At 54.9% G+C, this 24,968-nt stretch overlaps 1 protein-coding gene across 2 annotated transcripts in view; it reads left to right on the top strand.

Moving 5' to 3' along the window:
- CLIP2 (CAP-Gly domain containing linker protein 2) overlaps window positions 1-24,968 on the top strand; it is a 75,134-nt gene that overhangs the window by 35,922 nt on the left and 14,244 nt on the right. The window contains exons 3-11 of one of the 2 annotated variants that reach the window (XM_019988160.2): window positions 3,279-3,829; window positions 7,504-7,628; window positions 9,065-9,278; window positions 10,309-10,506; window positions 11,635-11,738; window positions 13,987-14,047; window positions 19,202-19,306; window positions 21,206-22,141; window positions 24,749-24,806. In XM_019988160.2, coding sequence (XP_019843719.2) covers window positions 3,279-3,829; window positions 7,504-7,628; window positions 9,065-9,278; window positions 10,309-10,506; window positions 11,635-11,738; window positions 13,987-14,047; window positions 19,202-19,306; window positions 21,206-22,141; window positions 24,749-24,806 — 2,352 coding nt within the window. The remainder of the gene's footprint in view (window positions 1-3,278; window positions 3,830-7,503; window positions 7,629-9,064; window positions 9,279-10,308; window positions 10,507-11,634; window positions 11,739-13,986; window positions 14,048-19,201; window positions 19,307-21,205; window positions 22,142-24,748; window positions 24,807-24,968) is intronic. The other variant, XM_019988161.2, reaches the window with a different exon arrangement.

The following is a 24,968-nucleotide window of genomic DNA, read 5'->3' as shown; positions in this document are numbered from 1 at the left end:
GCTCCATCTGATTTGTGGCTTCCTCCCACTATGACTGCTTTTTGAGGCAGCATTTTTTTTTTCCTAAGGAAGGGACCCACCTGAACTTGCGGGGTTCCCAGTCCCCTTACAGGTGTGATCCCAGCAGAAGTTCCTGGTAACAGGATGGTCCTAGATGAGAATTGGGGACCCAGAGCTCGGCCCAGGTGCGGGGAACAGTGGGATGAAGTCGGCTGCTCCAGAGGGTGGGGTGAGGCAGAACTATTGGTCCAAGGTCACCAGAATCTCCCTGGAAGCCCTTCTTCTGGGCCTTTTGTGATTTTTAATTTTTTCTAATCCTTTCGAGTATCAGTCATTCGTATCGCAATAAGAATGGTCGGCACTTGCTCACTGGTGTGGCCCAGGCACCCTTCCTAAGGCTTTCTGTGCATCACTGCTCAGCAGCCCTGTGATGGGGGCCAGGCGAGGAGATGGAGGTGGGGCTCCAGAGTCTGCTTCCTTAGCCACCATGGCCTCTACCTCTGGGGATCTCAGGGGTGGGAGAGAAGAACCTTGGGGACCCACCCACCCAGGGTCCCACAAGAAACAGGACACATCCCTCTCCAGGAAGGAGTATAAGGTGAGACTGTTCCCTGTTCGAAGGGAACTGTAGGGTTTGGCCAGAATCTAGGAAATGGGTGCATGCAGGGGAGTCCAAGATTAGGGTGGTTGTAGTTTGGGGCTTGGCGTGGTGAGTGTTTTGTACACATTTGTTGGATGAATGAAAGCGCCCTGCACCAAGAGCCAGAGGCCTTTGGTCGGAGCTTGGCTCTGCTGCCTCTTGCCTGGGTCCCTAGATAAAGCAACTGATGTCTCTGAGCCTCAGTTTCCTCACCTGTAAAATGGGATCACAAAATCACTTCACACAGTTGACCGTGAGGGTCGTATGAGCTACTGTACGTCCGCATTATCACAGGGCATCCGTTCATGGGTACAGTCACTGTGGCTGTTCATCAAGGTCACTAGCAAAGCTCACAGATTTCCCGGGAGCCCAGCTCACAGCTGAGAGGGAGCCCCTTGCCCCTCACTTAAGACCCCCATTCTGGCTGCCTAGGCCCTGGGTGGTCACATGCTTTCCCACCACTACTAGTGCCCCAGACGGATCCCTGCCTGCTTGGCCTCGTATGTGCGTCCTGCCATGGAGTTTGTGACTTCCTCATCCTCCAGGAGCTCTGTCCTTCCAGCCTTAAGATAGCATGTAGCCAGGCCTATGGCCCTGGCCTCCTTGACCTTGGGTACCGGGAGGATGCTGGCAGAGCTGCTGCCCCTGTGACCCCTGTACTGGCTGCCTGTGGAAAGATCCAGAAACACAAGCATCTCTGATAGGGGCATGGCAGTGTCTGCTTGCCTTCTGTCCCCATCTCTGTTTGACAACCGCATCAGCTTCTGGAGTAGAAGAGAAAAAGGATGAGTCTTTCCCTGCCTGATACTTTGTCTGGCAGGAAGGAGGAACAGCCTCTGAACCTTGAGGTTTAACTGGGCAGGCTTTCCAAACACTTGCACATGGGGCCCTGCATGCAACCCAGGAGCCAGACATGCACAAAGCATGGTGGGTTTGAGCTCTGCTCTGTCCTTTTGTGAGTGACCAAGCCTGCCAAGGCAGGAGACATGAGATGCAGGTTCCATCCCTGGGTCGGGAAGATCCCCTGGAGGAGGGTATGGCAACCCACTCCAGTATTCTTGCCTGGAGAATCCCATGGTCAGAGGAGCCTGGTAGGCCACAGTCCATAGGGTCATAAAGAGTTGGACATGACTGAAGAGACTTGGCACACACGCACACATATACAAGCAGGTTGGCCCCCTTTTATTCTTTTTCTGAGTTTATAGCACATCTGAGCCCAGGCCTGGGAGTCAGGCCCCCCAGCGAGGGTTTTTATCCCCATTTCTGCTGTGTGGCCTTGGGCAAGGCCCATGCCTGAGCCTCAGGGTCATTCTTTCTATAAAGAAGGGCAAAATCAGGGGACCCAGTTCAGGCCACAGAGCCTGAAGTTCAGACCAGGAATGAGGTTAAGTGCTTGCTTCCACCTCCCATACTCCTCAACCCCTCTTTTCCTGGTCTGTGCACCCTGAGGCTTGGGCTGCAGCTTGGGGGGTGGGGGGGGAGGAGAAGATAACAGGAGTGGAGTAAGAGGGTTTACTGGCTCTTTCCTTGTCCTGAGATGTCTGTGGCTAGCTGTCCAGGAACAGTTGGGAGCCCAGAACTGTCTGGGGAGGAAAGTGGGGAGCATAGAGATCCCCCCGACAAGATCTGAGTCCTACATGGGGCCATGGGTGGTCTCAGATTAACAGCAGAGGGCCTGAGCCCACCAGGGTGAGGAAGTAGCAGCCTGTAACCCTCCATCATGGGTTCATTCTGCCCTCAGTTTTGAGTGACCCCGAGCAGTGGAAAGTCTTTTTTTTTTTTTCTAAAATTTTAAAATATTTTTTATGTGAACCATTTTTAAAGTCTTTATTGAATTTTTTGCAATATTGCTGCTCTTGTATTTCATGTTTTGGTTTTTTGAGCACAGAGTGTGGGGGATCTTAGGACTTCCCAAGTGGCCCTAGTGGTGAAAAACCTGCCTGCCAGTGCAGGAGATGTGAGATGCAGGTTTGATCCCTGGGTTGGGTAGATCCCCTGGAGGAGGGCACGGACAACCCACTCCATATTCTTGCGTGGAGAAGCCCGTGGACAGAGGAGCCTGGCGGGCTACAGTCCATGGGGTCACAAAGAGTTGGAAACAGCTGAAGTGACTTAGCTAAGTGAGACCTTAGCTCTCTGACCAGAGATAGAACCTGCACCTCCTGCATTGGAAGGCGGTCTTAATCACTGGGCCACCAGAGAAGTCCTCTGTAACTTTTTTTTGGCTGGGGGACCACACCGTGGGGCTTGTAGGATCTGTTTCCCCACCAGGGATTGAACCTGGGCCCTGTCAGTGAAAGGCCATAATCCTAACCACTAGGACACCAGGGAACTCCCTACAACTCTATTTATTTACTTATTTATTTTGGGTGGAAAGCCTTCTGAGGAGGCACTGTCCTGAGCTTTCCATCCCTAGAATCTTCCAGAGGGGTTGGCAGAGGAGGGGATACCCACACGGCCCAGGAGCCATGAGACCCGCCTCAAGCCCCACTCCCAGCCCCACCTGCCTCAGTTTACCCATCCGTCAGCCGGCACCAGCCCCCTCCCAGACCGCGCTCTGGGGGGCCGCCGAGGGTCCAGCCCTCCACCCCCTCCCTGGACCCGAGCCCTAACCACCACTTCTGTCCTGTCTCCACAGGCTCCCCCCTGCACAAGCAGGCTTCGGGCCCCCCGGCTGCGGCCCCCGCCGCCCCCGAGAAGCCCGGCGCCAAGGCGGCCGAGGTGGGCGACGAGTTCGCCGGGGACTTCGTGGTGGGCGAGCGCGTGTGGGTGAACGGCGTGAAGCCGGGCGTGGTGCAGTACCTGGGGGAGACGCAGTTCGCGCCGGGCCAGTGGGCGGGCGTGGTGCTGGACGAGCCGGTGGGCAAGAACGACGGCGCGGTGGGCGGCGTGCGCTACTTCGAGTGCCCGGCCCTGCAGGGCATCTTCACGCGGCCCTCCAAGCTCACGCGGCAGCCCGCGGCCGAGGGCTCTGGCAGCGACGCCCACTCGGTCGAGTCGCTGACCGCCCAGAACCTGTCGCTGCACTCGGGCACCGCCACGCCGCCGCTCACCAGCCGCGTCATCCCCCTGCGGGAGAGCGTCCTCAACAGCTCGGTCAAGACCGGCAACGAGTCGGGCTCCAACCTCTCGGACAGCGGCTCCGTGAAACGCGGCGACAAGGACCTGCGCCTCGGAGACCGCGTGCTGGTGAGTCCCTGCCCCCACCCCCACCCCACCCCACGTGGGCGAGCTGGAGTCCCCGCCCTGGGCAGGGACCGGGACCCGCGGGGCTCGGGTGGGATTCATGCTGGGGCACCCACACCTGGTCAGAACCACAGAGGGACCAGCAAGACAAGTGAAGTGGGGGCCCTGGAGACTTGCTGTGTGACCCTGGGCAAGTGTCTTAACCTTTCTGGGCCTGTAGCTAGTTTTTTAAGGAGCCTCCATAGGGTTCTCTATAATAGTTGTACAATTTACATTCTGTGGATTGTCTTTTCATTTTGTTTATGGTTTCCTTTGCTGTGCAAAAGCTTGTAAGTTTAATTAGATCCCATTTGTTTATTTTTTTATTTATTTTTCTGTTGTTCTAGAAGGTGGATCAAAAAAGATCTTGCTGTGATTTATGTCAAAAAGTGTTCTGCCTGTGTTTTCCTTTAAGAATTTTATAGTGTCCAACCTTACATTAGTAATCCAGTTTGAGTTTATCTTTGTGTATGGTGTTAGGGAGTGTTCTAATTTCATTCTTTTACATGTAGCTGTTCAGTTTTCCCAGCACCACTTATTGAAGAGACTGCTCTCTCTCCATTGTATATTCTTGCTTCCTTTATCGTAGATTAGATGACCACAGATGCGTGGGTTTATCTCTGGGCTTTCTATCGTGTTCTATGGATCTATATTTCTGTTTTGTGCCACTACCGTATTGTCTAGATTAGTATAACTTTGTCATAGTCTGAAGTCAGGGAACCTGATTTCCTCCAGCTTCATTTTTCTTTCTCAAGATTGCTTTGGCTATTCGAGGTCTTTGGGGAACACAGAGAATTTTTAGGGCAGTGAAACTATTCTGTAAGATACTGTAATGGGGGGTACGTGTCATATATTTTTTGGGAATTCCCAGGCAATCCAGTGATTGGGACGTCACTCTTTCACTGCCGAGGGCCCGGTTTGATCCCTGTTTGGAGAACTAAGATCCTGCAAGCCGCATGACGTGGTCCAAAAAAAAAAAAAAATATATATATATATATATATATATATATATATATAAAAAGATCATCCCATAATTATAAAAGGATCTGCCTCAGGTGGCTTCTGAGAGAAACACTGATTGCTTTTCTGCTTTCCCTGCAGCTTCCTGTGGACCTGGTTGCCCTGGGTTTCCAGCTCTGTGTCTTACCATCTTTTCTCCTGTTCTCTTTGCCTTTGAGAGCTTAATACCTTTAAAAAAAAGTCGCTTCACTGTCTTTCTAGTGCAAATTGAAGAAAGGCTGAAAATAAATGTGTGTGCTTATCTACCACGTTTGTGTTAGTCGCCCAGTTATGTCTGGGTGTTATGCGGCTCCATAGACTGTAGCTCACCAGGCTCTGTCCGTGAAATACTCCAGGCAAGAATGCTGGAGTGGGTAGCTGTTCCCTTCTCCAGGGGATCTTCCTGACCCAAGGATCAAACCTGGGACTTCCTGCGTTGCAGGCAGAGTCTTTGCCATCTGAGCCACCAGGGAAGCCCCTACCATATTTATGTGAACCAAAATAGGACTTTCTAAAGGTTACCTTCTCTGACACCCCTAAGTATGCCTCAGGTGTGTACCCTCAAAGGAACCAGCTCCATGATTAGAACTCACTTCATTCCCACCATTTCTTAAGGACCAGCTATGCACCAGACACATTGAAGATGTGAATTCTAAACTTCGCAACTCAGGACTTCTCTGGCGGCCTAATGGTTAAGATTTGGTGCTTTCACTGGCTTGGCCTGGTTTCAACCCCTGGTCAAGGAACTAAGATCCTGCAAATTTTTTTTTCAGATAGGCAAAGGCTCAAATATTTTATTTCCTCTTGCACCTCTTCTTAGAAAGCAGTGGAAGGCTCTACCAAAATAAGTGAATAAACCAAGAAAACAGAAGATATTGCATCCAAGAAATGGGAAATCCAGCCCAGGAGGGAAGAAGAGGGACTCCTCAGGGCAATGGTGCCAGCTGGCCCTGGAGTGGTGGCCACGCAGCAGAGGGACTCCCAGCTGCAGGAGAGTCTCCTCCAGAAAGAATCTGATAGGGTTTTCAATGGCTCTACGCATCTTGGCAGGAGATTTTAGAGGGCTGAAAGAGTTTGGGGTTAACCTAGTGTGAAAACCTAACAAACAATCATAGAAGACAGTTGTTATCTGTAGGGAAAATTGGTCATGGGAAGGAAAAGTTTCTGTATCCACCCATCCGTGTCTGTGACTAGTGTTTACCTAAGTCCCAGCACCGTCAGCCTGGAGTCTGATCAAATGAAGCCGTTGATGTATGGGAAGAGTGGAGAGCCAGTAGGGGTGGGTTCAGCCTCCCCTTCCTTGATGGGAAGTCAATGGATATCACCCCAAACTGAAAAATTGACAAGTAGCAACATAAGCATGTCAACTAGAAATATGCAGTCAACACCAAAAACTTCATCATAAAGAGTTAAAGTGCTTCTGGGGAGAGAGAGGTGGAGAAATTCCTGGAGCTTTTTAAGGCTTTGAAAGTATTTGACTCTTTATGTATACGTGTGTGTTAGTCGCTCAATCGTGTCCAACTCTTTGTGACCCCATGAACTGTAGCTCACCAGGCTCCTCTGTCCATGGGATTTCCCAGCCAAGAATACTGGGGTAGGTTGCTATTTCCTTCTCCGGGGGATCTTCCCCACCCAGGGATCGAACCCAGGTCTCTTGCATTGCAGGCAGAGTCTTTACCCTCTGAGCCACCAGGGAAGCCCCGTTATGTATATATGTAAACCTAACTAAAAGTTTTTTAAACCATTTTTTACGGTAATATTCCGGATTACTGGCCTGGTCTATGAGTTTTTTTAACTGTGGTAAAATACACATAACAGGCAGGTGGGATGAACTGGGAGATCGGGGTTGACATATACACTATACACTGCTATGTATGAAATCGAAAACTGAGACCCTACTGTGCAGCACAGGGAACTCTGCTCAGTGCTCTGTGCTGACCTAAATGGGGAGGAAATCCAAAACAGAGGAGATATATGTATGTGTATAGCTGACTCACTTTGCTGTACAGCAGAAATTAACACCACATTGAAAAGCAGCTGTACTCCAGTAAAAATTAATTTAAAAATTAAAAAAATAAAATACACATAACATTTACCTACTTAACCATTTTTGAGTACAATTCAGTGACGTTAATAGATTCATGTTGTTGTAGTGCAATGATCTCTTTTATCTTGTGAAACTAAAACTCATTCCCATTAAACAATAACCCCATTTCCCCTTCCACCCAGCTCCTGGCAACCCCCATTCAAGCCATTTTTTAAGGATAACATTTATTGAGCTCTTGTATGTACCAGACACTGCACAAACAGTACTTAATCCTCACCAGAGCCCTTTTGACAGATGAAGCAGGGCTAAAGCTCAGAGAGGTTAGGTAACTGGCCCAAGCTCACACAGCTTGTAAGTGGCAGTGTTTGAATACAAGTCTGTCTTTCTGACTCCAGAGCTCTCGCCCAGGACAGCCTGGGGAAGTGCTGGTTATACCCGTATCCCTCCCTGCTGTCCTTGAGCTCCCTCCATCTCTCCTAAACCTTGCATACTGGAAGGAAGGGGTGGGATGAGCCTGGGCGCCTGGGTACCTGTGCCATCTCTGCTCTTCCCACTGCATCCTCTGGACCCGAGTCTCTCTGTGTGCCAACAGGTTGGTGGGACGAAGACTGGCGTGGTGCGGTATGTGGGGGAGACAGACTTTGCCAAGGGCGAGTGGTGTGGCGTGGAACTGGACGAGCCCCTTGGGAAGAACGATGGGGCGGTGGCGGGCACCAGGTATGGTGGGCTTCCCCTGGGCAGGAGAAGAGGGGCGTCCTCTTCTGGGATGGGTGCAGGGGACGGGTTGGGGCATCTAAGGATGCCAGTGTTGAGCATCTGGTGTCTGTGCCTGATACCATGTATAGGTGCTGCCATAGCAGCTCATGGAAGCAGGTGGTGGGACTGTCACTCCCATTTCACAGATGAGATAACCAAGGCCAAAGAGGTCATTTCTCAAGATCACGCAGAGTCATGAGCAAGTGCTAGGAGAGTCATCTGTCCCTGTGTCCCTTTCCCCATGCCACCTTGGCTAAGTGCAGTGGGAGTACCAGAAAAGGAGAGGCAGTGGTCCCTGCCTTCTGGGAGATGCCCTGGGGCACGCAGGAAATAATCAGTGCTTGGTGCTCTACAGTCAAGGTTAGGCTCACAGCTAGGTCCTAGGTTTCTCAGCATCTCTCATGAAAGGGAATTGACTGTCAGGAATTCTCGATCGACAGGGTCTAAGGCTGTTCCTGGGCCCATTGGGGACGGGAAGGGTGATGTGATGAGGGAGCAGTATCAGGGGTGTGGGGCTAAGGGGAGGTGGCCCGCGAGCCTGTTTTTATCCCTGGGCTGGATTCTGTGCTCCAGGTGAGGCTGGGACAGCTCTGAGAACAAAGACCTGAACGCAGGAAGTGGTGGGATGGTGTGGCAGTTTCATGGTGAGCCGGAAACTGTGCAGGACTAGTTCCCGGTCCCGTGTGGAATCCGCTGCCAGAGAGGTTTTGAGAGAAGATGCTCCAGTTTCCATGACAACATTTGCCTTCCTGTTTTCAAGGCGAATGTTTCTCTCAACTTACTCTTGCATTCAGAATTCAGAGGAAGGTTGGTCAGCATCCCCCACCTGACCCCTAAGGTGCTTCCTTCCCATTTCTGCTTCTCCATGCAGGGAGCTCCATGGGCAGAGAGCCTTGGCTCTGGGGGTGGTCCAGGGGCAGCCGTGAAAATAAGGCTGCAGATGTGGCTGGGGGCCTCTGGTGTGTGAGTGGAGCCAAAACATTGAGGACTTTGGCGTCCACTGGATCCACTCTCAACTTTGCCATTTAACCAGCTGTGTGACTCTGGCAAGTTCCTTAACCTCTTTGAGCCCACGTCTCATTTGTGAAAACTGGATTACAATAGAGTGTTGGGGGATTGAAATGAGCATTTATGAAAAGGGACTGACATAGAGCAGGGGTTCATTGATTGTTATTCCCCCATTCCCCAGAAATATGTCCAATGGCTGTGCAGAATAGCATACCCTGCTCACCTCTGTTCCTTTTCTGGGAGTCCTGTCTATTGATCTTAGGGTACGGGTGATGGGTCCCCAAGGAGGAACCTCTCTGTCTTTGCTGGGCTCTGAAAAGGTGGGGAAGGCAGGCCAGGCTCCAGGCTGTGGGGAAGTAATGGCAGTGTGGTCTCTCCTGCCCCTCCAGGTACTTCCAGTGCCCACCCAAGTTTGGTCTCTTTGCACCCATCCACAAGGTGATCCGCATCGGCTTCCCATCCACCAGCCCAGCCAAGGCCAAGAAGACCAAGCGTATGGCCATGGGTGTGTCGGCGCTGACCCACAGTCCCAGCAGCTCCTCCATCAGCTCTGTCAGCTCTGTGGCCTCCTCCGTGGGTGGCCGGCCCAGCCGCAGTGGCCTGGTGAGGATGGCGGACTGGGGAGGGCTACCCTGGTGTGTATATGGGGATGTGGAGGGTGGGGCCGTAGAGATTCAGGTGTCCTCTGACTTGCTCTGGCTCCAGGCATCTGTCAGTTTTGAGGGTTTTTTTTTTTTCTTTAAATATTTAATAGAAGTTTCTACAAAACAACATGGAAACTTGGTAACTTAGGCTCTTAAACTGAAATATACATTTCAGGTGCTAAGGTAGAAGTTTGGAGTTTTTGAACAAAGATGAAAGTGTAAGGATTTCCCTGGTGGACCAGTGGTTAAGAATCTGCCTGCCAATGCAGGGGACGTGGGTTCAATCCTTGGTCTGGGAACTAAGATCCCACAGGTCACAGGGCAATTAAATCCGTGAGCCATAACCACTGAGCCCACAGGCCACAGCTAGAGAATAGCCCCCGACTCACCACAACTAGAGAAAGCCCGTGTGCAGCAACCAAGTGTCCAGGTGCCACAACCAGCACCACCAACAAAGAAATAATTTTTAAAAAGAAAGTGTACACTTTTGTAACAGAGAAATTGACCCGTTTACATTTATTGTTATTTTTCTATTACTGAGGTGTCACTAGTCTAAAACCCTTTCTTAGGAATTAAAGAAGGTCATACAAATGCAGAGCAGGTAATACGGGTGGAGGGCAAGCAGTTTAGGAAGGCCGATAGCTCACCTGGGGTGAGGAGAGAAGGTGAGGTTGCCGTGCAGAGCTCTGTCTACACGGGCTTCCTCCTAGTCCAGGAGAAGGTGGCCCAGGTGAGGAACCCCGCCATGAGGTGGGGAGGACCCCCAGGGGCTGTAACTTGCCTGGGAGCGGGGAGTTCCCTGGATCTCAAACGTCACGATTCCTTCCACATAAGTAGGCAGAGTGTCTAGGGCCCTGGGAAGGGGAGGAGCTGGACCCTAGAGTCCAGGCACTTGGGCCCCATGCCCCCGCAACCTGTGGGGTAACTGGGGGTTGTCTGGATGGAGCTCCACACCCCTGAGTCCCGCCTGCTCCGGCACCTCCCTGCAGCTCACCGAGACCTCCTCGCGCTACGCCCGCAAGATCTCAGGCACCACGGCCTTGCAGGAGGCGCTGAAGGAGAAGCAGCAGCACATAGAGCAGCTGCTGGCTGAACGGGACCTGGAGCGGGCTGAGGTGGCCAAGGCCACGAGCCACATCTGCGAGGTGGAGAAGGAGATCGCCCTGCTCAAGGCACAGCACGAGCAGGTGTGTGGGTGGGCTGGGGCGGTGGGGTCCCCAGCGGGGTACCAGCGGCCTCCTCGGGCCAGCCTTGTCCATCCCTCATGCTTAGAGAGAACTTGGGGTGTGCAAAAGACACTGAGATGCGGTTTACCAACCTCCCCTGTCCTCCTGGTGATTTTCCTTCCAGTGGCAGGCCCACATTCCTCCAGAACCTGGGTACAGACTTCGTATCCTGCTTTTCCTTACTTCCCATAGTGTGAGCAGGGCTTCCCTGGTGGCTCAGACGGTAAAGAATCCGCCTGCAATGTGGGAGACCGGGGATCGATCCCAGGCTCAGCAAGATCCCCTGGAGAAGGGCATGGCAACCCACTCCAGTATTCTTGCCTGGAGAATCCCAAGGCCAGAGGAGCCTGGCGGGCTACAGTCCGTGGAGTCGCAAAGAGTCGGACCCGACTGAAGCGACTGACACACACAGCCTGAGCATGATTTCTAGGTCATGGAAAATTCTTCCCTGTTTGAATGGCTGCATTGCCATCTATCACAGGCTGTGTCTTTACCCACGTGGCCTGTTCCCTGCTGGTGTTCACGTGGTTTTCCAGTTCCTCACTTTTTCTAAATAATTTCTAATACTAAATTTTTTTGGAGGTACAGATGTCCACATTTCAGATCACGTTTCTGAGCAGATTCCTGGGCTGGGTTTCAGGGAAGGAAGGCGTCACCCATCACCTCGATTCTGCCGCCGTCACGTGTCTCTTCTTCCCTGGCGCTTGTCCCCTACCTGGGAGCTCCCTCCTGGGCCCCTGTCCCCATTTGGAGCCCGGCTCCCTCTTCCCTTGGGCTCTGGAATTATTAAGGCCAAGCTCACGTATGTGCTGTGACAGGGGCATTCACAAGACAGAAGGTCTTATAGGCCCTCAAGGGCGAAGGGAGGGGGCAGGTGGACCTGAGATTCCTGCTGGGTGAGGCTGGCCCTCTTCCCTCACATCTAGACCCACAGTTCCTGCCTGACTGGGCTGGAGGGGGAGTAAGGATGGCTGGGATCCCAGGCCTGCCTCCTCGTATCTCCCCTGCCGCTCCCCATCCCTCCCCACCCCGGCTCCCAGTCCTCCGGGAAGAGGCCGACCCTGTCCGGGCCCTCCGCTCGGGGCCCAGTATGTTGCAGAAGCAGAAGAAAAGCTGCAGCGGGCCCGGCTCCTGGTGGAAAGCGTGAGGAAAGAGAAGGTGGACCTGTCCAACCAGCTGGAGGAGGAGAGGAGGTGCGTGCCGCCCCGGGCCCCGTCCCGGGGGGACACTCCCAGAGCCTCGCTGAGGATGGCTCGGGACCAGCAGGCCCAAACCCCGCCTCCCCACCGTGTACTGGCTGTGTCCCCTGGGCTGGTGACACGAGGCCTGCAAGCCTCAGTCCTCCCATCTGCAAAGTGGGGTGATGACCCCCACCTCTGCAGGCTGTTGGGAGGACTTGCAAGATAACCCCAGTGACGCGCCCGACAACAGCGCTGAGCAACTGGGAGACACCATGTCTGTCACTGCTTTCCTTCCTGACGTGGGGTTCACTGTTCCTGCCCTGCCTGGCTTGTGCAGCATCATGAGGATGCCCAGGGAGGGCAGTTGGGGGGGACCTCTCACTAGGAAGACGTGTACCCCACGTGCCCACGCTGTGACCCAGTTCAGCACAGGGACTACCCGCCTCTGCTCTAGGCAGGTCCTCCCAGTGGAGCGTGCAGCCTGTGTCCTGAAGCTTCATTTCCATTTCACGTGTCAGGAAACTGAGGCTCAGAAGCAGCAGGAAAAGGCCACTGGAAACACCTTGCCCCTGGGGGTCAGCCCCCGGGCTGGGCACTTCACCTGCACCGTCTCTCTGTCTTACTATTAACCCAGGGAGGTATTGCCCCCAGCTCACAGATGAGAAAACTGAGGCTCAGAGCAGGGAAGGGACTCGCTGAGGTCACTAGTCTTGTTAGTGGTGCCGCTGGCTCTTTGTGACCTGCCAGGGTGGTGAGTGGGGTTTGTGTTCCCTCCATGTGGGGTCTCTGGGCTGACTTGGTCCTGGAGCACCTGGCGGGGTTCAGAGCCCACAAGGGCCAGGGTTTCCTTTGGCCCAGGAGCCTCTCTTTGTCTCCGAGCTGCTGACATACAGATTTCTGCAGCTGCTTCTGCTCCCCCTGTGCAGTAGGCAGCCCCCAGCCCCAGCCCCCCACCTCCCCCAACTTGGGTCTGCTCTTGGGCTTTCAGCCCAGGCATGTGCTCTAGGGGCTGTTGTTACTGTCTGACTGCGGGAGAGGAGGGCTTATTTATATCTGCCTGAGACCGTCGGCAGGGCCCACACAACTGGTTCCCATGGCAATGCGCCTGATGCCAACAAACAAAAACAGATCCCTGAGACATCGTGGGAGTTGCGTTCAGGAAGTCCTGGGTACAAGGGCCAGCATTGCCCGGCGCTTGCTGTGTGACCTTGGGCAGGTCACTGGCCCTTTCTGGGCCTCAGTTTCATCCTCTGTGTGCTGAGAGCCGTCAGGAGGCCCCAGGAGCAGCCGCTTTGTGACCTGTAACGTGCCTGTGTCTCTCCCCAGTGCTCTCTCGGGGGTGAGTGGGTGGGTGAGTGTACTTGAGGGTGGGCCCCACACCTGCAGCAGGGCACTGGGGGCCCTCCACATCAGGGAGCAGCCCAAGTGGTGGGGGCTGGAACCCTGGGCCCTGATTCTGAGTGGAGGGAGTGAGTGAGGATGGGGTCAGCAGGGGAAGAAGCCCACCCTCTGTCTTTCCCCATAGACTGTTTCATGCAGCCTATCTGCTCCCTGCTATGATGAAAACAGAGCTGATTCTGCTTCATTTACTATCCATTCTATCATTTATTCTGTCCATTCTATCATTTATTCTATCATTTATTCCCACAACCACCCTAGAGGGGCAAGATGCTGCATTAAACACAACTATTTTGCAGGAGAATAAAGGATTTATTACTTGCAGCAAGTAAGGAGAACACCGGGGATCTTTTCCTTAAGCAATGTCTTCTTTTTTAGAGAAGTCCATGTTCTCTGTGTAGAGCTTGGACCAGGAAGTTGGTAGGGTGGGGGGTTTCCAGGAGGCTCCGCCCCCACCAGCCATGAGGCTCCGCCCCTACCAGCCATGAGGCTCTGGGACAGTACCTTCTGGGTACTCTGAATGTGGACTCACAGCTTCTGGTGGCCTTGGCTCTCTCTGCCATTGCTGACTTGGCAAAGGCCACCCCCCTGGGTAGGAGTCACTTATGGGCTTCCCTGATGGCTCAGCGGGTAAAGAATCCACCTGCAATGCAGGAAACACGGGTTCAATGCCTGAGTCAGGAAGATCCCCTGGAGGAGGAAATGACAACCCACCCCAGTACTCTTGCCTGGAGAATCCCATGGACAGAGGAGCCTGGTGGGCTATAGTCCAGGGGGTCGCAAAGAGTCAGACACGACTGAGCAGGAGCATGGACGGACCCCTGTGGGTGAAGCCTGCTCAGCCCCCTCTCCCCCCCTGCAGGAAGGTGGAGGACCTGCAGTTCCGAGTGGAAGAGGAGTCCATCACCAAGGGAGACCTGGAGGTAATGGTCAAAGGCCCCCAAATTTCCCTCTAGGCTTGCACCCCAGGCTTAGCCCTCAAAGGGAAAATCATCATGAGGTCCAGGCAGCAACTCTGAGCCATGTGGGAGGGGGCCGTGGGGACCGTGAGGTAGACAAACTGGGGAAGAGTCAAAGGTCATACCCTGGGAGCATGGGGAGGGGCCCGTCACGAGAGACTTGGGCATCAGAAGTCGAGTGGCTCAGCTCCAGGAGCCCCAGAGGGGCCACGCTTCCTGGTCAGCAGCTGGGTGGGATGGACCCAGGGAATCCACAGAGCTTGGCCTGAGGGCATGGTGGCTGGGCTCCCTGTCCCTTCTTTCTTGGCAGTATCCCTAAAGGTGTTCCCTGGGCCCTCCGTTCATCTTGAACTCCAGCTAAAACTTTGGCTGGGAATAGTTTGTGTTTGAGTCACAGAATTTATAGATGGGAAAACAGGCTCAGAAAGGCAGAAGGGACTCACCCAGTCGTGGCGCACCTCAGCAGCCACTGGGACCAGGACCCAGGACTCCTGACTCCCTCGTGTAGCCCATAAGGATGGCCAGTGATAGCACCTCTTCAAGTCACACCACCTGGCCAAGGGGTCTGGGCACCAGTGGAATTTCACTCCCCCTCTTCAATCCCACTCACCCTTTCTGAGCTGAGGGATGGAAGACACTCACATCAATTAATAAAGCACCTAAGGACCCCTGCCACCCAAGACAGACACCAGCCCTCCTCACCAAACCGTCTGGAGTCTGCAGGGCTCACTAGGCTGCTCACAGTTGGGTGGATAGGAATGCCTTTCTTCCATGACGCTCCCTGCTCCCTGGGAGGTGACAGAAAATCTGGACTCCCGGAGCCATCAGATGAGGCAGAGGGCAGTCAGCTCAGTCCCTCTCCACATTCCAGTCCTGACCCTAACTGGTCTTGGGCAGCCATTTCCTCTCCCTGGACCTCCATTTGCTCCTCTGTTAAATGAGGAGGTTGAACCAGGTTAGTGATTTCCCAGCTTAAGAATTCGTCACCCAGTAGGTGTGTTCAGACCCAGAACTCTGGACCCAAGTGCCCATACAGTAAGTCTGGGTGGGATCCAAGGGTGTGCATTTCTAATGAGTTGCCAGGTGATGCTGACCTGGGAACCACACTTTGGGAATCACTGCACTGGATCATTTCTGAGCTCTGATGGGAAACTACGGTTTCTGATTTTGTGAAAGAGCCGTGTCAAAACCCCTCTGACTTCCAGCGTTCAGCAAAATTGTACAAATGGCTGTCCTATCCCTGAATGACCCTGGCTGGGGAGGGATATGTGTGATCTAGGGTCACTGACGGCTGCCCCTGTTGGGACGGGTTTTGCTGCCTGAGCTTAAAGGATGGCTACTGGGGCACAACCTGGTGTCGGAACCCCAGCCTGGCGTCCGGTGTTCCAATATAAGTTTCTTGCTTAGCCAAGGGGCCAGTTATGTGGTTGACATTTAGCAAGCTCTTCTGTGGGGTGGCTGCCCTCCAGAAGGGTTTGGGGGTGGAGGTCGCTCCCGGGAAAAGCACCTGTGATTGCAAAGACATCTGGTAACTGCTGACTTCAGTCATCAAAGGGTAGGGGGTGGGCGGGCGGGTTACTAAAAGGCTGCAGGGACATCTCACAGCACCAAAGGCAGACAGTTCAGAGAACTGGAAGGAGGAGCAGCATCAGAAACGGAGTCTCTTCCCCCCTCACTCGCCTCCCTCTTCTCATGATTCCTGGTCAGTCTGTCTGTCTCTCACTGTGTCTGCAGATCTCTTGACACGTCTCCTCCCTTCTGCCCTGACATCCACCTGCCCGGCCCCGCCTAGGCTCCAGCACTCACTGCCTCCCCGCTGTCCTCTTGAGAGAATCTGATTGGCTAGCGAGGCTAGCCAATGGGCTGTCTCGCTTTGGATCGGGTGCCCACCCCAGATCCAATCAGCCCTGGCTGAGAGAGGAGGGGGTGGGGCAGACAGTGACGGACAGCTAGTTCAGTCCAAGGGCAGTGGAGTCCCATTGCTTCCGTTTCTGTTGTGACCATATTCATGGCAACCGGAAGGCACATGGACCCAAGTCCCTCTCATCCCCATCCACCTGAAAGTCAAAAATAAGCCCCCAGACACCTCCTCGAGCTCCTCCGAGGACCCCTCCAGCTATGTGACTCCATTTCTCTGCTTGTTGTCCCTCCCCCAACTGTGCGAGATGTCCCATGACAACCTCTCACCGCCTTTCTGACCTTGACTGTTGGCCTGTCCAGGGGCTCAGTCTCAGGCTTCACTTTGGCTGAGAGCATCCAGTCTGTGGCATTAAATGCTCTTTATAAGCCCACGATTTCCTTGGTCCTCCCCCAAACTCCGCACCAGCGTACCCACAGGACATCTCCACCAGGAGGAGCAAGTGACAGGCATTTGTAGCACCTTCTGGGGCTGCAGAAGGAAGAACTTTCACAATTCAGCAGCGGCTCCAGACAACATATATCGATGCTCTCACAGTGCTGGAGGTCAGAAGTCTGAAATCAAGGTATGGGCAGGGTCAATTCCATGCCTCTCTCTCAACTCTAGTAGGATAGGTGGCAGCCGCTGGTGTTCCTTGGCTTGTCATGGCATCCCTGCCTCCGTGGTCACGTGACCTTCCTCCCCGTGTGTCCCTGTGTCTCTTCACGTGACCGTAAAAGGAAGTCATCAGGCCCACCTGAACCCAGGGTGACTTCATCATGACTGTTTACATGTACAAAGACAAGGTCACCTTCTGAGGTTCTGAAATAGACGGGAAATTTGGGGATTTATCATCCAGGGGGCTTGTGTTATTGTTCTGTTGATTAGATAGCATCTTGCTGTTATTTTTCATTGGCTTGCGAACACCCACTGTAACGGGAAGAGACGGAACTCAGAACCAGCTGTTTGTTGGGAACTGGCTGTGCAGCTCGAGGCCTGGAGGGAGATGAAAAGGGGTGATGACCTTCAGAGCCCCTTGTGCAGTTGGGGTAACTCTCTGCCGGCCCCTTGCCATTGATTGATAATACCAGGCCTCTGTTACCTGAAGGGCATCCCAAGGCAGAGGCTTTGTGCTTTGGAGTAGGGTAGACACTGTGCATGCAAGGAGAAGAGAAAAGAACAGTAGGTCAAGGGCTCAGGCCAGGCTTCACCTAGCCTCCAGGATTTGGATGGGGGCGGGGACACAGGGAGTCCCCAAGGCCGGAGCCTCCATCACTGCTCTGTGTTGTTACCAGTGTCTCCCCTCCGTGGAGTCAGGCTTGGTTTGGGGAAGGGCCCCGGTTCTGAAATCCAGACATCTGAGTTCTAGGCTTCACGCTGTCCCAGGTTGCTGGGTGATTCTGAGCCTGAGGTTGTCCTGCTGGCATGGCCTCTCTCTCCTGTGAGTTGGAGAGACAGCCGAGACACCGTGGGATGGGGTAGGTTCTAAAGTTGGTGTGTGAGACAAAAATTACATCCACTCTTACACCGCCCTGCGGATAACCGTGGTGGCTGCTGCTCCTCACGCCCTGGGCAGTGTCCTTGGAGCAGAATAAAAGCCAGATTGTCCATCTCACTAAAGTCTAGCCTTCAGAGGTGCTCTCCTGCCCCAAACTTCTAGGACTGAACTTAATTAAATTAAGCAAGCACCTCCCATGAGTTCCCCTGTGCCCACAGGGAGACCCCAACCCAGGGAACAGGAGGCTGAGAGTTCTGAAAGTGACAGGAAGGGGGCTTTTGCGGCGGTTGGGGTACCAAATGAAGTTGACCTTGAAATTGTGAAGCTAGAGGCTTTTTCTGGCCCTTGGGACCACCAGTGTGGTATTTGTGATCAGGCTCTGTCTAGTGCCTGGGGTTGCAAAGAGTCAGACACAACTTAGCAACACTTTCACTTTTTTTTTTTTTTTTTTTTTCAGTTTAGTGTGGGTCCCGGGCAGGGTTGCCATGCCCACCATCAGGGGGAGAGAAGCAGGGGAGAACATGGCCTCTGCGAGGCTGGGGTTGAGTAACCATCTTTAGCCCTTAACTTTCTGAAAGAGACCAAGCATGGCTGTCTTTTAGCACTGCGCCATGCTGCCCTCTTGGGGAAGAGAGAGACACCTTTGTTCCTTTAGGAAAATTCACAGGAATAAGATTGGGAGCTGAAGGGCATAAGGGCTCTATAGCTCTTGATGAACTGCGTGAGAGTTGCTGAGACGACTCTGTCAGTCTGCTCTGCCACCGTCTCCCTTGCTCGTGTTGGGTGTGTATTCTTGGGTTTTGCACAGCAGTGCTGTGGTGCTCAGCCTGCCTCCCCAGACTGCTGCTCAGGTCTGTGGTCACCTTGTCTCTCCTTGGTGATGTCGGGCTGAGCCGAAGGATGCAGCGAACCCTCTGGCTTCTCCCTGCTGAGAACTTGGGGTCCAGACCCTTCTGGATGCCCAGAGCCTTGAGCCTCCTGCTGCCCCCGCAGATCTGTTGGGGTAAAATCGAAATGCCAGCCTGGATGCCCTGAGAATGTCGGGCTTTGTTAGCGTGTGAAGCGGGTGTTGTGAAGCTGGGACAAAAGCACCCTTGTGCTTTCGGGAGACCAGGCGTCCGCGGCGGGGGGCCCCGGGGAGTGGGCACCACTGGGGCCGGGTTCGGGGCAGGGCGATGGGAGACACAGCCTGGCCTCCACTTAGGAGGCTGGCCGGGGGAAATCATGATGGTGTGGGTGTATTTGAAATCCTTCCTTTCAGTTGGTTCAACCTTCAGGACAGGCCTGGGGACCAGGAGTCCTGGGGTCGTTTACTCATCCATCCATCCTGGGGTTTCCTGGGCGCCGGTTTCTGTACCTAAAGTGAGAAACGGGCTCGGCTCCCTGATGCGAGGTGGGGAGTAGGCTGGGGCTCTTCCCCAGGAGCTGCAAAAGGAAGGGCCACGTGGGGGGTGACAGAAGGGACCCGGGTGCCCGTGGTTGCCCCATCCAGGGGCCGGCTTGGGCAAGGTTGCTGCAGCCTGTCCTCCGCCCTTAAACAGATCCGGCAGCGAGGGGCGGGCACCTCCCCAGACCTCCTCTCTTCCTTCCACCTGTTCTCCTGTCTTGCGCACAGAAGATGACCTGCTTCTCTCTCTCTCTCTTTTTTCTCTCTTTCTCCGGCTTCCTCTCGCCTGTGCTCCTCTCTCCTGTCCCCACCTCGCCACCCGCCCCGGGTGGACAGACCCAGACGCAGCTGGAGCACGCGCGCATCGGGGAGCTGGAGCAAAACCTGCTACTGGAGAAAGCGCAGGCCGAGCGGCTGCTCCGAGAACTAGCCGACAACCGGGTAACCGCCGCTGCCAGCGCTTCGGCCCGCCAACGCCCCTGTCAGCGTCCCCGTTTTATTATTTTCTCTCTCTGGCTGCTCTCCTCCCAGTTTTGTTGGGTTTTTGTTTCTCCCTTTTGCATCCCTTCTAGGAGGGCAGTGCCGGTTTAGGAACGTGCTTTTGCGCTCCTCCGCCGTGTGATGTTGGTTGGAGGAGGGGGAGGTCTTGGTTCTCCGGGACTTTGGGCCCCAGCTCGTGGTCCTACTGCCTGAGGAAGGTCCTTTGAGAGCCTCTCCCACCGCCCCACCCATGCCTTGTCAAGACAATGCTCTGTCGTGTTCAGCAATTGGGGGCTCTTGGGAACATTCCGCCCCTTGTGTGGAGGACCCATCCACCCCTCCCTTCTCCCCAGGCTGGGGAAGGCAGAGGTCGGGAGACTGGAGATCCAAGGTCTTCAATAGGGTGGCACGAAGGGCCAGCCTGAAGGACCTGGGGCTGAAGGAGTGGTGGGACTTTGAGGGAGTAGGGGATCCCCAAGGCATATGATTCTCTGTCAGCCCCAGGGTCTGAGTGGTTCCTAGGTCAGGGAAAGCTCTGTGTGGGAGTGAAGTCCCCCCGGAGTCCCAGGGTACGGTCTGAATCCAGTCTGTAGACCCTGCTGGCCCCTCCCTGCCCACCATGCATGCCAGGGGCCGGCCTTCTATGCAGGCCCACCTCCAAACAAGCTGGCCAGCCCAGCTGCAGGGCCCCTGATGATAGAGTTAAACAGACAGCCAGCAGTGATTGACAAAAGCCACTGTGCACAGCGTGCGGGTGTGGGGCGGGTGACCACCGGTTTCTGCGGGTTGGCCTCTGCACACGAGTGAGTGTGCATGTCCTGTGGGTGTCTGCAGATGCACACGCTGGCCGTTGCCAGGTGGCTGCGTGTGCAGTACACATGTGTGTGCACAGCGGCTGCTTACAGAAGCAGTTGGCAGGCTGAAGCCCTCCACACTGGGCATCTTCCTCTAGGAAGGGTTCAACCCAACTTAAAAAACCAAAAACATGTTTATTGAACTAGAGGTCACCTGCAGAAACAAATTCCCTAAGCTTATAAAAGATGTAAAACTCTCAAGTATATTATTTTCCAATCCCTGACCACCGACTTGATCAAAGTGGGATTTGGGCAGGTGGAGCCTCTGATCTCAGAGTTTTCCATTAGAAGATGGGTCTGGGCCTTATTTATTTATTTTTTTCTGCGTTAGGCATTAAAATGGCAGACCCTTCTTTGGCCACCCCCTCCAAATAGCCTCTCTGTGAATCCACTCATTCTAGCTGAGACTTTTCTAGAGCAAGATAGTGCAAAGTTCTCTCTGTCATGTCCACCCTTTAAAAATAATTTAAACTTGAAGAAAACCATAACCTCAAATAGACGGTTTCCTTTTTTTTCTCCCCCTCTTTGTTGTTCAGTCGCTCAGTCATGTCCGCCTCTTTGCGACCCCGTGGACTGCAGCACGCCAGGCTTCCCTGTCCCTTCACTGTCTCCTGGAGTTTGCTCAGACTCACGTTCAGTGAGTCGATGATGCCATCCAACCATTTTCTTCCTTGGTTGCTTTATTTATTTTTGGCTGCACCATGCAGCACGCGGATCTTAGCTCCCCCATCGGACTGAACCCGCACGTCCAGCATTGGGATGTGGAGTCAACCTCTGGACCCACCAGGGAAGCCCCCAGATGGTTTCTTTTAACCACGGACTTGTCACAAGCCGGCTAGGGCAGCGGGGACCATTGAGTTCCCGAATCACTGGGGCCCAAGGCAGGGGGCGGTGCTCAGATGGGATGGGGTGTCCTTCCCGTGACCTTCCCCTGTCGCGTCCTCCTGCGCCCCCCTGCCCCCGCACCTGGCGGCCCGCTGACCCCGGTCTCCCTCTCTCCCGGTAGCTGACCACGGTGGCCGAGAAGTCGCGGGTGCTGCAGCTGGAGGAGGAACTCAGCCTGCGCCGTGAGGAGATCGAGGAGCTGCAGCAGTGCCTGCTCCACTCGGGCCCACCACCGGCTGACCACCCTGAGGCCGCCGAGACCCTGCGGCTGCGTGAGCGACTGCTGTCGGCCAGCAAGGAGCGCCAGCGGGAGAGCGGCCTGCTGAGGGACAAGTACGAGAAGGCGCTGAGGGCCTACCAGGCGGAGGTGGACAAGCTGCGGGCGGCCAACGAAAAGTACGCGCAGGAGGTGGTGGACCTGAAGGCCAAGGTCCAGCAGGCCACCAGCGAGAACATGGGCCTCATGGACAACTGGAAGTCCAAGCTGGACTCGCTGGCCTCGGACCACCAGAAGTCCCTGGAGGATCTCAAGGCCACCCTGAACTCGGGCCCCGGCGCCCAGCAGAAGGAGATTGGGGAGCTGAAGGCTGTGATGGAGGGCATCAAGATGGAGCACCAGCTGGAGCTGGGCAACCTGAGGGCCAAGCATGACATCGAGACAGCCGTGCACGTGAAGGAGAAGGAGGGCCTGCGGCAGAAGCTGCAGGAGGCCCAGGAGGAGCTGGCTGCCGTGCAGCAGCACTGGTGTGCCCAGCTGGAGGTGCAGGCCAGCCAGCACCGGCTGGAGCTGCAGGAGGCCCAGGACCAATGCCGCGACGCCGAGCTGCGCGTGCGCGAGCTGGAGAAGCTGGACGTGGAGTACCAGGGCCAGGCGCAGGCCATCGAGTTCCTCAAGGAGCAGATCTCCCTGGCCGAGAAGAAGATGCTGGACTATGAGCTGCTGCAGCGCTCCGAAGCCCAGAGCAAGCAGGAGGCCGAGAGGCTGCAGGAGAAGCTTCTGGTCACCGAAAACAGACTCCAGGCCGTCGAGTCCCTGTGTTCGGCCCAGCACACCCATGTAGGTGGCCGCTGCCCCTCCTGCCCACAGGGCGGCAAGTGGCCCCGGGCTCAAGGGCCCTGCTGGGGGAGGGTTCCGGCGTCTGTTGACCTTTTGTTTGCAGCCCAGGGAAGCGTCCCCGTTGCCCGCCCCACCTGGAGCATACCAGTCTGAGATCACAGGGCACCTGGCTCAGAGGAGGAGCCCCTGGCCCCTCTCTCAGAAGGGCAGCAGGCCTGAGTGACCGTTCAGAAGGGCAGCAGGCCTGAGTGACCGTGGGGCCCCCAAGCAGTCTGAGCAGACCTGGCTGGGTCCCCACAGGCCAGCCTGGAGAGGAGTGTCCCTGGGCAGCAGCCTTCTCCCCAGCTGGCAGGCACGTCCCACCATGCAGGCTCCCAGGCCTCCTCAGGGCGTTGGTACCAGGAGCTCCAGCACTGGGCTGGCAGAGATGTGGAAGGCAAACCCTGCCCACCCCTGGGCAGGGGTAAGAGAGTCCCATTTCCAACCCGAGCGCTGACCTCGGGCACCTGAGGGTGGCCCCCTATTTGCCAGTCCCAACGAGACGGAACAACAGTCTGGCAGCCACTTTCCTAAGTGGAGCGGTGGGGTAGGGGAGTGGTCCCAGGAGTGGGCTCTGCAAGGCCAGAAGGCTGTGACTCTGGGGAGACTGCTGCCCCCTGTATCAGCTTTGCTACAAATCTAGACGTCCCAGCTGAGCACACTGGGGAGGCTGGGACCCCAGGTATCAAGAACAGGTGCTCCCATGGGCCAGGAAGGGCCTCGTGAGTGGATCTGGGCACCACACCTGGTGCAGGCCCTAGAATGCCCCATCTCACCTGGACTCCCTTGGGGTCCATATTGGCTCCATTTCATAGATGAGCAAACCCAGATTCCAAGGCGGAATAGCTTTCCCGGAGTTTCTCGCCCATCAGTGGCAGAGTTCCTGTTGAACCCCACTGCCTAAGGGCCAGAGAAGTACCCGGAATGACAAAGTCTTATATGAAGGGACAATTCGCAGCAAAATTGTTGCCTCCCCCCCACTCTCTGCCCCCCAACTCGAGGCTTGTAGGATCTTAGATACCCAACCAGAGATTGAACCCTGGGCCCCTGCAGTAGAAGCTTGGAGTCCTAACCACTGGACCACCAGGGAAATCCCAAGATGGTTGCCTTTTTATCAGCCCCAGTGGTTCTTGAGCTTCTGGTTCCCCTTGTACATTTAATCCAGAATTCAGTGTTTGAGCAACCAGTGTTCAGAAGTTCTCCGTACAGGGGGTGCCTTTTTTGTAAAAGGAGCCCTGCCTGTGTCATGCCTTAAGGCCCCACTGCACCGGCCATCTGCCCCCTTCTCCCAGGCGGGGGCCCCTATTAGCAAATACCCTCCCAGGATGCTGGGCAGAGGGGAGAAGAAGAGCCCCAGGTTGCACACGGCCTGGTTGGCTGCTCAGGGCAGGAGGGTCAGGCCTGGGGCCCCAGGACCTGGACTCCCTTAGCAGGGAGGTTGGGGGTTGCTGTGGTTCCACAGGATGGCCTGCTGCCCCTCTGTCACAGACCGCACCCCAGGGAGTGGGTGGTGACCTTAGAAATGCCCACTGATTTCCACACATGTGGGACCTTGGTCTGGACCCACATGCCCTCCAGATTTAAAGGTTCAAGGACAACTTGATTTTTGTTCTCATGTGTAAGAATGGGAATTATTAAAAAAAAAGTTTAATGTGTGCCCCGTTTTCCCTGCAATGTGTATAAATAAAGACCTAGGGGGCTTTGTTAATCACAACAGACTGGCTGAAGCAGGGCTGGGGATGTCTGAGCGGAGGTATGAGGGACAGGGCGGATGGAGGTGACTGCCTGCTCAACTCCGAGCTGCCCTGATATGCAGTGCTAGGGTCTGGCAAACTACAGGGGACGGCCAGCTTTGCTTGTGCAGGAAGCCAGAAATTTCTGCTAAGAAGCAGCGAGGAGCCTGTTGATGTTTGCCACACAGATTTTTTTTTCTTAGTTGATTTTTTGCTTCTTTGCTTCCGGGTTTGTTTTTTAAAGGCAGTGTTAGATCCCCTGGAGGAGGGCATGGCAGCCCACTCCAGTATTCTTGCCTGGAGAATCCCATGGAGGGAGGAGCCTGGCGGGCTACAGTCCATAGGGTCGCGAAGAGTCAGACACGACTGAAATGACTTAGCACGCATGCACGCACGCAGAGAAAGAAAGTATCGTTTCTTGAAGTCCCTCTGGGAGCTGTCTAGGCGTGCTCTGCATGCGCTGCCCCGTGGCAGTCGATTCTTGTTTTATGGATGGGAAACCAAGGCTGGGAGTCTTGCCTCTGGATAATGGTGGAAACAGTCCCAGGACCAATCTCTGTAGGCATCCCCAGGAAGGAGACATCTGTTTAATATGATAGACATTTGCAAACAGGAAGGGACAGGGAGTGATCACATGGACGCTGTGCAGGCAGCCCTGGGGGGCCCTAGGAGCAGAGCGGGGGTCCTCTTGTCAGGGAAGCCAGACCTAGAACACCTGTGCCCCCTGCTACAGCAAGTCCATGAAAGTCTCCTTGAACTGGGGAGACGTGGGCTGGCTGGGGCTGGGGACTGAGACAGGGAGGCGAGCATCTCCCTTACAGGGCTCTCCTTTCAGATGATTGAGTCCAACGACATTTCAGGGGAGAAGATCAGGATGAAGGAGACTGTGGAGGGTGAGTGGCCACTGGGCCGGGCGGGATGTGGGGCTTTGGGGAAAGGCTGGTGGGTTTTGCCTCCAAGCTCGGTTCGACTTCGTTTTGCGTCATCTGGTGTTTGGTGAAAGCTGCCTGGGCTTCCCAGGTGGCACTAGTGGTAAAGAATCCACCATCCAGTGC

The sequence above is a fragment of the Bos indicus genome, chromosome 25 (genome assembly GCF_029378745.1).
Source record: "Bos indicus isolate NIAB-ARS_2022 breed Sahiwal x Tharparkar chromosome 25, NIAB-ARS_B.indTharparkar_mat_pri_1.0, whole genome shotgun sequence".
Taxonomy (NCBI): Eukaryota; Metazoa; Chordata; class Mammalia; order Artiodactyla; family Bovidae; genus Bos; species Bos indicus.
This window is presented reverse-complemented; position numbering and strand designations above follow the sequence as displayed.